We start from the raw sequence: 12,209 nt of genomic DNA on the forward strand, positions 1-12,209 counted from the left end.
ATAAAGATATGTATAAAGAAACCAATATTATTGACTTTAAAATATCAGATCATAAACTCATTAATATGACAATAATAATTAAAGTTAGGGAAACATGGGGAAAAGGTAGATGGATGTTAAATAACTCAATTTTAAAAGATGAAGAATTTATACAACTTATAAAAACTGAAATAAATAAACTTAAAAGTAGAGAAAATGCGGATATAATTATAGAGTGGGAGAAACTTAAAAGAAAAATTAAAGAAATTGCGATTGAACACTGTAGCATAAAAAGTAGGAAACTAAAAATGGAAAGAGAAGCAATTAGATATCAAATGCAAATACTTAATAACACCTATGATACCGAAACTAGACTAAAAAACAGATTGGAAGAAATAAACAAACTAGAAAACAGGGGTAGGGAAATTAGGGCAGGGAAATACACGGGAATCTACAAAAAGGCGGAAGGACTATATAAAAGGGAGGAAAAAAGAATGGGGGGAGATAAAACTATGAATAAAATTAAAATTAATACAACAACAACAACAACAACATTTACGGGGAAAGAAGAAGTAATGGAACAAATTAAAAACTATTATACTAAACTCTACGAATCCCAGCAAATAGCAGATAATGAAATAGATAAATACTTAAGCCAAATACCCTGTGATAAAATCAAACCTGAAATTAAAAAACTATGTGATGAGTTTATCTCACAAGAGGAAATTTTTGAAAGTATAAACTCAATGAACAAGGGGAAATCACCAGGAGGAGATGGACTCTCTGCAGAGTTCTATATGACTTTCTGCGGAGAGTTGTTGCCCATTCTTGAATGGTTATATAACAACATTTATTTAAGGAATAAAGGGATGACAGAAACAATGAAGGAGGGGATTATTATTTTAATATATAAGGGGAAGTGGGATAGGGAAGATTTAAAAAACTGGGGGCCCATCTCCCTCCTCAATACAGACTATAAGATATTAAGTAGAGTACTAGGTAATAGAATTAAAAAGGGGATAGGGGACATTATAAACATAAATCAAACCTGCGGGCCAAAAAAATAGAGACATACAACATAATATCCTAAACATAAGCACAATAATAGACTATCTACAAAATAGGAATCAAAAAGCTGCTATGGTACTTTTTGACCAAGAAAAAGCCTTTGATAGAATAGAGCATAATTACATACAAAAAGTCCTAGAAAAATTTGGATTCGGAGAGCCTTTCCGAAACTGGACAAAGATACTATATGATAACATAACGTCTAGGGTACAAAATAACGGAGCCATGACAGATAAATTCGACATAAAAAGATCAGTGCGGCAAGGGTGCCCACTATCGATGCTATTATACGTAATAGCGATTGAAATGCTGAGTATTAGTATAAAACTAAACAAAAAAATTAAAGGTATAAAAGTTCCAAATATTACAGATGAAGTGAAAATGCTGCAACATGCAGATGATTGCACAAACTTCATAGATGATCCAAATTCCTTTGAACACCTAATAAAGGAATATGAGAAATTTGGACAAGCATCCGGATCAAAAATAAACCATGACAAAACGGAAATATTAGAGATAGGTAACTGGCGAGGCATGCACTCAAGCATACCTGCCCACATATTCAAAGATACCGTTAAAGCACTCGGAGTGTGCTTTGGTAAAAATGAAGAGAAAGATAACTGTAAAAAAATGGAAAGGGAGATTAAACGGAATATTGACATCTGGGCGCTTACGCCGCTATGTCTAATGGAACGAGCACAAGTAGCCAGAACCTATATGTATAGTAACCTTAATTATATAATGAAATCGACCAACGTAAATAATGTTATATTGAATAATATAGACAAACCGATAATAAACTATATATGGGATTTTAAACTACACTACGTAATAAAAGAAGTCTTATACAAAACAAGAGAATTGGGGGGATTAGGATTACCAAGCCCATTGATTCTAAAAACGACTAATATACTAAATAGATTTAAAAGACTGAGTGACATTCCAAAACTACCATGGGAAGGGATATATATATATTGGTTTGGGTTTGTATTAAGAAATAGGGAGGGGATATACAAAAATAATAACGTTATGAAGTTACTGGAAGCACCAAGAAAATATAGAAGCATAAAAGATTTACTAATGAAGTATAGAGATAAAAAAGAATTTTGGGACTTGGACGAAAAACTTTCATACGATTGGATTAGAAATGACTTGACCAAAAATATAATACCTAAAGTAGAAAAAGAAAATTTATATGTGAACTGGAAGAAAGCATGGGGGCACTGGTCTAGACTAGGGTCCCTGAAAGTACAAAGCCTCGCCTTCAAATACATGCATGATGCGTGGTTGACAGGAGAGGTGGCAGCGAGACGGCGTATGGTCAGAGTACCGCCAAAATGTCCGCTGTGTAAAATAGGTTGTTATAGCAAAAGACATATTATTCTATATTGTAAAGAAACATTAAAGGAAAGAACAATAATAATAAATGAAATAAATAAAAATAGCTCTTTTAAGCCGCAGAGTCTTCTATATTTAGACGGCGATTTTAATAAAGAAACATTATACAAAATTTCTAGCTATATAGTGAATACTATTAAAATATGTGGACCTATTAAATTTTAAAATAGATTAGATTAGATTTCAAGAGGAAAAGTACAGATGATGAGGCCATGGGGCTATGTCACATGGCGCTACGCGAAGTGAACAGGCCCATGGCAGAATCTGGAACAGAACCCCTCTTGGAAATTTAACATTTTAAAAAAATATATTCATTCCAGTCTATCACTAACACTCTTTTAAAATTTTTTTTTTTTTTTTCAAATATTTCTCCAATATTGTATTGGAACATATTTAGATACAATTATAACTACAAGATAGACCGCTCCATGGGGGAGAAGCATAACAAATAAAAAAAAAATGTGAACCCTCCCTGGAGCTCAGTCTAATCTTATTAAGAAAGGTGATAAAGCATATACATAAGGATCATTAAGATTCAAAATTAAGGGGAAATCACCTTTCTTCCAAATTCAAAAACTACAAACAAGATCTTCCGTGGTATTTAAACACGGAATATAGTAGGAAAACTTATACACTACAAGAATTTGATTAACAGCTATCCCAACAGAAAGATATTATAACAAACATAACACATAGCACAAACATATAGCACACATGGGATGTAGGAGACCCTAGCAAGGTCACTGAGAAAATGAAAAGAGGAAGTTTTTAACCGAGAGGATAATCTAAATCACTCTCGGATAAACCCCTCTATAGACACACTAAGGACCGAACAAATACCCGAATTCCTAAATTCACTTTCCAAAAAAGATGGAATAAAACACTACAACACATCGGGGGGAATACCCAAACACATAAACAATTTATGTAATTAGGAAAGGGGGGGCATCTGTCTGGTGCCCCCCCCCCCCAAAAAAAAAGAATCATCTACTCGTATCGTCGATGCTGTTTCGTACGGACTTACCCATGTATGTGAAATAACCTTGGACAATTATCAGGATCACGGATACGAGTGCCTGGAAAAGAAGAATTTATGTGGAGAGACAAGGATGTTTGAAGAGAGTCCTTATCTACAGACCAGAAGTCAGAGGAAGTTTGAGGAAGAGAAAAAGACCTATGCGATGCCCTCTATGTGAACGGAATGATGTTAACATAAATCCAAAGGCCCTTTTCAAAGCCACTCATATGCCTCGAAAAGATTTGCTTTCTTGCCTAAAACAATTTTTAGTTAGTTGTATAGTTGTTTGAATATTGTCTGTTGTAGATATGCCTAGAAAAGATTTGCTTTCTTGCCTAATTTTTTTAGTAAGTTGTATAGTTGTTTGTATAATATCTGTGTTATTTCTGTCTCTGTCCCGCCAGTCACGAACCCGCCCAGTGTTCTAGGTTCCCCCCCCCCCACCGCTGTTTGGTCCGATTGAGGTCAGCCTTTGCTACATTGTTGCCAATCTCCAGTACCGTGACGTCACCTTACCTGTTCCATTCCTATTGCCCCTATATTAATGGTAAGTCCCATTGTCGCTACACAGGCCCACAACCTTTTTGACTGGATTTTCCCTTGTCGCTATTGATCTTCTCGCTATACAGGCCCACGACCTTTTTGACCGGGGCCCCGAGTGGCCGAGTGGTCTAAAGCGTTCTCCGTTACGGATCACTGCCATCTCACCTCTGTCTGCGCCGGTTCGAGTCTCAGATTCAGCCAATGTAGGTATGTGAGAAAGCATGCCAGTAGCTTCTCGTGGGTCGGTGGTTCTTTCTGGGGTTTTCCCGGGTTCTTCCTCCACCATTAATACTGGCCGTCATATGTAGCCTATCGTGTGCTGAAAAATGGCGTTAAACCCCACAACAACTTCAACAACCTTTCTGACCGCATTTTCCATTGTCGCTATATCGCTCTACTATACTACTACCGTTACTGACCAGCACGCACGCTTACTAACGAATACATAGTGTTACTCACCATCGACAACATTAGCTTACCAGCACATGTACTTACCGACCAACATACAACCTTACTGACCTGCACCCACATTTAATAACCAGCTCCCATGCAAACTAACCAGTACACACACTTACTGACTAGCACACACCTTATAAACATGTGTTTACTCATGGGTATACAGTATCGGGTAAAGTAATAATAATTAACATCTAATACTTGAAGTCAATATACGGGCTCGTTCTTCTGTTCAGAAATATGTGGTTGCAAGGGAAATGATAGGCAATAAGATTACTTCGATCGTCCTATGATTCTTATGGTATCTTGGGTTGCGTCATCTGCATTCTGACAAGGCAGCTAACAGATGATACTTATTTTCCCGATTTTTTGTGTTCGTGTTCACCCATTGATTAGTGTTAAACCCCCCTTTACTCCTCAGTGCCACATTAGAGGCTATCCATTTAGTACGTACGCAAAAATCTGGAAACGCTTGACCCCTCCCCTCCCTGTACACATGCGTACTTTTTTTTTTACACCCCCCACCTGCATACGTACGCTTGACACCCTACCCACCCAATTCTATAGAACGACCTGTATTTGATCCCCGCAGAAACGATCATGGATTAATAATATTAACGTGTTTAATAAAACAGATAGTCCACCGACGTTGAATGTCTGGCTGCATCAACGAAATAAGCTGCGTAATTTTAAAAAGTTTGCCTAGAGTCCGCTGAAATTCAAACGCGGACTTAATCCAGTCGAACAGGTTACGTATTAGACAAATTATTATCGAGTTTTCACACACACACATCCGTTTCCTATGCGTACGTACATTATCCGTAGAACCCCCATACACAAACGTATGCATTTGGATTACACCCACCCCATCCATGTGTACGTATTAAATGGACGGCCCCTTAAAACTAAAGGCCAAAACTTTATACTAACAAAAAATATTTCGGCAATGAACATTATTTCATGTGATCATTCCATTTGCATACGACGATTGCGTGCTTTCTCAAATGCACACATTTCATACATTTATTAGCGTCAGTGTTGAAAATTAATTCTATTTTCTGTTGTGCGATTCAAATCGATTTGTATACATCTGATGATTATAAACTGAAAACTTCTTTTGACTTTTTATAATGACAAAAATTACATACAAACAAAACTAATTTCCATTGCTTAATTCTTTCCATTCAGTTCCATTTTTTCATTGCGTATTTTATTTCTTTTGCGTTAAATTTTTTATTGCTTATTGTAGCCCCACCGATCTATAATTTATTGATAACGTTCTACGACAATTAGACCGTTCGAGAGACTTTCTTTATTGCGTCTCAGTATACATATGTATTTACCTAGTCCTTTCCCCCATTGTAATTCTATACTAAGAGAGGGGTTAGAAATGACTCATCACTGCGTCATGGTTAACAAAACTAAATTATTTAGTAAATACAAAACACTTGGCAAGGACAGATTCATTAGTGACGATAGCAATTATCTTCTTGTCCAGCTGCGTAATTACCTACCGAATGTAGTAAATACCTAATACGAAAGGGAGATAACTAAGTTAACGAAAGCGTCTATGGTGAAAACGTTTCGTACGCATGGTATGGTTTTAGTCTGTTCTAAATACAACCAATCAGACGCCAAATCTTTATATGTGCTGCATTAGCATAGTTGTAAACAAGTGCTTGTCAACGGTATCCCGACGGATAATATCGCAATATTATTAGAAGAAATATCTTGAGATAAACACACAAAATGCCGACACTTATACGGGCTAAGTTTATAGTTGTCGGTATGTATGGCAACTGCCTCTTTAGCATTTCACAGTTTTGTTGTCTGTCAATTTTTGTTTGCAGGTTGGGTTGTGTAGCCTATTTTCGATAGTTTTTTTGTGATGTTTTTCAGCTTCGGGATAAAGGCAAGTGGGCTTGTACCTTGAAAAATCCAACTTTCTTACGTTATCTTATTATTATGAACGCTTCAGAAATAATTTATAAAGTTGGAAGAATAGGGTGAATTGTCAAAGCATCAAGCCACAGTAAATTTAAGTGTACTGGATTGCTGGCTGATTGGGTCAAAATTATAGGTGGATTAGACCCAAATATAATGCACATTAGGACGATGTGAAATATATAAGAAAACAAATAAAAACGCATACATGATGTATTTGAGTAGTTATTATTGTTTTTGCAAAGGCTGATCTTCAGCTTTTAAATTTTACATTAGATAGCTATTAGCCAAAATCAAAACAATTTTTTTGTGTGAAACTTTTCATAAATCAGGCCAATATTGCTAACTTTCAACATTATCAGACTATAATGCATATAAATTTACACATTGGATTTGTTCATTTCTCATGCAGATTGGGCATTCTTTATACTGTATTTTCGCCAAAACTTGTGTGTAAAGAGTTATTGATGAGTAACACTATAGTTTAACAAATGCTAATGTTATCATTGAATTTTTATGAACTGGTAAACCAACTTATTTTCATTTTAATTTTAAGCAATTGAAAATATATCATGTAAACACATATTAAATCTGTTAAATATTGAATTTTGAATGTTTATTATATTAATAATTATATTGTTACACTTCCTTATACCAAATATCACAAAGTTATTCAAGTCAGCATTAAATATTGTGTTTCAGATTGGTATTAAAAATTAAGTATTTTGACAAGTGACATCAAAAGAACTTTATTTATTATTTATTGTGGCATTTATAAAATGGGTTTGGCCTGTTGACCATCAGATGATCCTGTTATTAGTATTAAACATACATTATATATATATATATATATATATATATATATATATATATATATATATATATATATATATATATATATATACACACACATACATATATACATACATACATACATAATTGTTACAGCATGGACCATGTTTTGAAAATTTGTTGCACTTAGTAATTTGCATAAAATTAAATAATTCATTATGAATTGACAGAAAAACAAATAACTTACTGTTATAAAGATTTCTAAATTATATTTCATCTTCAACAGAGATAACACCACCATTTTCATTACATTATTACTAACTTAATGCAATTCTAATTTCAGGAGATGCAACTGTTGGTAAAAGTTCATTGTGTCAGGTGTTTCATAGTGATGGTTCATTCTTCAACAAAAATTACACAATGGTAAGGTAGAAAAGAGGGTCTATTTGTCATAAATTTAACAAATGTTAACATTCTAATTCAGACTCTGCATCTCTTTGATGTTTTAATTTTTAATTGACTCTATTGGCTAGATAGGCATCACATTATCTTTGAATTGTTTGTGTATATAGTCTATACCATCAATACTTATTGCCTACATTTATGTAGGTTTATATATTATTTATACCAGTTTACATAGTCTATGCCATCAGTTCCAAATGCTTACAGTCATGTAGTGTTTTATATTTTTTCATGTCAGTCTCATTTAGTCTATGCCATAAGTTCATATAGCCTACATTTATGTAGGTTTATATATTATTTATATCAGTTTACATAGTCTATGCCATCAGTTCCAAATGCTTACAGTTATGTAGTGTTTTATATTTTTTCATGTCAGTCTCTATTAGTCTATGCCATAAGTTCATATAGCCTACATTTATGTAGGTTTATATATCATTTATACCAGTGATTTTAAATCATCAAATATGAAATACAATTTTTAAAATTCATGTTACAAGTTATTGAAAGCAGTTTGATAATATAAGTGAAAGTGGATAATTGGTATTTTGATGAAATATTCTTCTACTTTTAAGGTTAAATGTATAAGTTGTAGCTGTTGGAAAGGTTGATATGTTTACTTGGCAATAAAAATGTTATTTTCAGACCACTGGTGTAGACATGGTTACCAAACAAATAAACATTCCCGATACCAAAGATTCTGTGGTAAGCCAGTATTCCATTTTCTTTCATGTAATAAGCCTAGGCAGGGTTCCCATTCTTTTGAACATGCCTTCCGTAAGGCAGAGTGTATACTATTTCAAAGGTCTCTGTTCAACTGTTCCAGTTTTATTTCCACACAGTAACTCAAACTTTGTTGATAGCTTGCACATCGGGTAAGGAAGAGTCCAGTAAAAAAATTAGGGGACAAAGACTCTATGGTCAAAGTGAATGTGACTGAAAAAGAAAATTAGTTTCAGCACAATAACTGGAGTTCTCAACCATTCACAGTTACCAAACATTGTACATGGCTTGCACTTGGGGTAACAAAGAATTTTATTGATATTGGGGTATAAAATGGTTTCCACAAAGTAATGTCAGTTCTATATTACTGATCTTGACCAAACTTTCTGGACAACTTACACTTCAAGCATAAATAATCCATTGCTTGTTGTACAGTGTAAGATCACCCCAAGCCTTCATTATTGCTTTCAGTTGCACAGAGTAATATCAGTGTTCTACTTATTACTGTTGTCTTATATTTGTGTTTATATTGAATTATTGAAGTGGTTGATACAGTTAAATTTATTGCAAATTTTATTTATTTCACCTTGATGCAGAGTTCAAAATTATTATCACAGAACCCATACATTTGGCAAAATGTCATTCGTTTGGTTGACAGCTAATCTTGTGTTTAAGCAACTTTATTTTAACTAACTTAGCATGTATGAAATGAAACTCTAACTACATAAATTAAATAAATCTGATATTTTTCCTCTTCAGGTTTTTCTGTTATTATGACTTGATGGTCTTACAACAAGTAATAGAAAAGAGTGAGAAGCAACATGCTTTGTAAAATTTAACAGATGATTAATTTCACTAGAATTCAAAGTGAAAATGTAAAAAATGGAACATATGGTATTTTGAATTAAATCCCAAATAATCCTAGAATTGCAGATACAAGTCTTAATGATTAAGCTTCTGAATAAACTTTTACTGGAAATCCAGTTAAGTACAGTGCTGGAAGTGTTGATGTGTCTGTTGTGGTCTATGTAGTAGTGATGTGTCAGCAGCCTTTTGTTGGATCACAGTAATACAATCCAAGAATATATACTTTTGAAATTTCATTATAATTTCAAGTCTCTATTTCCAGGAATGTTATTTTTGATGAACATTTTGTATTGCTAGTGAATAAATAATTGGAATAAATAAAATTCCACCCCATGTTAACTACTGGACACAGCAATAATAGAATTGAATCTGCTCAGATCTTACAGCACAATAATTTTTAGAAAAACAAGAATATAAAGTGCTTAACCTGACCTCAGGTCAAAGTTAGCATTTAAAAAAAAAATCCAACCTATTACCTAATCAAAAATAACCTTCTAGTAAGTTCCTAATGTTTACAAAATAAAATATTAGTTATAATTAGAATATAAAATGTTTTAAGCACAATGTTATTCACTCTGGCCAAGATTATCTAATACTCATAGGAAATTATTTGCTGTATGTTAGTTGGTTACAGAATAAATATGTCAATGATTCAGATCAAGTAAAAAATGAACTTGGTTTTGGACAAGGTCAAGTCCAACATACAATGTCCCAAAGCATATATTGAAAATAATAACAAAAAACTAAGTAACAAACAATGCATATCAGATATACATAACATTATTTTATTTGTGTGTCTCTGGTGGTTCTAGCATTAATGAAAGATGTTTCAATGTTTACTGTGACATAATCTGCATCGGGGCTTGTATAATTATTATCCTTGATTGCAACTGTCCCTATATCCATTTGCTGAAGTGAATTTTTTAAAATCAAATACCACTGTGGTACAATAACTTTTGTGTCTACATGTGTTTTACTCAATTATTGTCAGAAAATTTAAATTTCATCAAAATGTGGTAAATATTCCCCATAAGAATGCTTGATATATTGTTTATTCTCATCGTACCTGGTAGTGATTAACAAAAACAGTTGAAATCTTGACAGTTTTGTGTACTCAAGAAGCATGCAGACTGGAAGAAATTGATAGTGAAAAGGACTCTGTATTGTCAGACTGTGACTCAGATTTTTACAATGTTTTCTTTTATGATGATAAAGATTATAATGACCTTTTTGAGGCTGCAAAATCAGTAGCATTACTTTGTACTCGCTATTTTCTCTTTTTCTGTCACTTCTGTTGTGGTACCTATCTTCTTTTGTTGTATTGCTTTGATTGGATTGTGAAGAATGGAATTAGAACTGTTTTCATGCTTTGTGATTGTAACTTTACCCTGATTAATAAATTATTTACCACTGTTTTATATTTTCTTCCAGGAAATATATCTATATGACGCAGCTGGTAAAGAGATATTTGCAGATCATATAACAAAATTTGTAAGTATGGCATTTTAGTCTTCTTCACAATGGGAACATATAATCTGCAGTCTCATTTCTTTTGTATTTATGAATGTACCCTTTTGTTTACATGTCTTATAGAGTGTACTTCCATTCATCTAACATCCTGCTTATCCTGCTGCTCTTGTACGCAGAGTCCAAACAACATAAACCCAGTAAATGTCATTGCATAATGTGCTGACAGAAAAAGTTTGTATTGTTCATTCAGTCGTTTACTCCTAACCAGCATCATAGACCCAGACCTGCCAGCATGTTATGTGACTGCAGATATTGGTCTGTGCAGTTTGCAGTTGGAGCCAGCCCATAATTAAGTATATATTGTAGTCCTTGAAAACATTGATTTTCCTATTATAAGGCCATCTAATGAAAATTTGGTATTGTAAAAGGGATGACATCTAAAGAAATGAACAAAAATGGTGAAAATATACTATTTTGGTGCTTTGCTAGGTGGCTTATGATCAGGGATTTGCCTCTTTTGAGAGGGGGTATATCAAGAGATTGACCACTGTAATAATAATAATAAAGATAATAATAATAATAATTTATTTGTTTAAAAAGAGTAGTTCAATTAGAATACAGATGTGTCTAGACTCTTTTTAGGCCTGCTACTACTCTGTAGGAAAAGCAAAGTCACAATATTTAAGAATGAAGAAACAACCAAGTGATAAAAAAAACTTAACAGTACTCTGGATATAACCATATAATTGAAACAAAAGATGGATTAGCACACACAGAGACAAGACAGACGGAGTAGAAACAGTAGATTGTACAAAATATAATGAGATGTAGTAAGGTTAGAATGGTAACAGTTTTATATAGTATGGTTAGATTGATGACATTTTTATATAGTTTGGTTAGATTGATAACATTTTTGTATAGTATGGTTAGATTGATAACAATTTTATATAGTATGGTTATATTGGTAACAATTTTAAATTGTATGATTGGAGTGGTAAGAATTTTATATAGTATGGTTAGATTGATAACAATTTTATATAGTATGGTTAGATTGATAACAATTTTATATAGTATGGTTAGATTGATAACAATTTTATATAGTATGATTAGATTGGTAACAATTTTATATAGTATGGTTAGAATGGTAACAATTTTATATAGTATGGTTAGATTGATAACATTTTTATATAGTATGGTTAGAATGGTAACAATTTTATATAGTATGGTTAGATTGATAACATTTTTATATAGTATGGTTAGATTGATAACAATTTTATATAGTATGGTTAGATTGATAACAATTTTAAATTGTATGAATGGAGTGGTAAGAATTTTATATAGTATGGTTAGAATGGTAACAATTTTATATAGTATGGTTAGAATGGTAACAATTTTATATAGTATGATTGGAGTGGTAAGAATTTTATATAGTATGGTTAGATTGATAACAATTTTATATAGTATGGTTAGATTGGTAACAATTTTATATAGC

At 32.9% G+C, this 12,209-nt stretch overlaps 1 protein-coding gene across 1 annotated transcript in view; it reads left to right on the top strand.

Moving 5' to 3' along the window:
• Nucleotides 1–6,097: 6,097 nt before the first annotated feature.
• LOC149802509 (intraflagellar transport protein 27 homolog) overlaps nt 6,098–12,209 on the top strand; it is a 40,316-nt gene continuing 34,204 nt past the window's right edge. Inside the window, exons 1-4 of the mRNA XM_089951753.1 lie at nt 6,098–6,248; nt 7,542–7,621; nt 8,303–8,362; nt 10,679–10,738. Of these exons, the coding sequence (XP_089807879.1) occupies nt 6,212–6,248; nt 7,542–7,621; nt 8,303–8,362; nt 10,679–10,738 (237 nt within the window). The 5' untranslated portion in view covers nt 6,098–6,211. The remainder of the gene's footprint in view (nt 6,249–7,541; nt 7,622–8,302; nt 8,363–10,678; nt 10,739–12,209) is intronic.

Source organism: Sinohyriopsis cumingii, chromosome 3 (genome assembly GCF_028554795.1).
Source record: "Sinohyriopsis cumingii isolate HCF-2022 chromosome 3, ASM2855479v2, whole genome shotgun sequence".
In the NCBI taxonomy this organism is placed as follows: Eukaryota; Metazoa; Mollusca; class Bivalvia; order Unionida; family Unionidae; genus Sinohyriopsis; species Sinohyriopsis cumingii.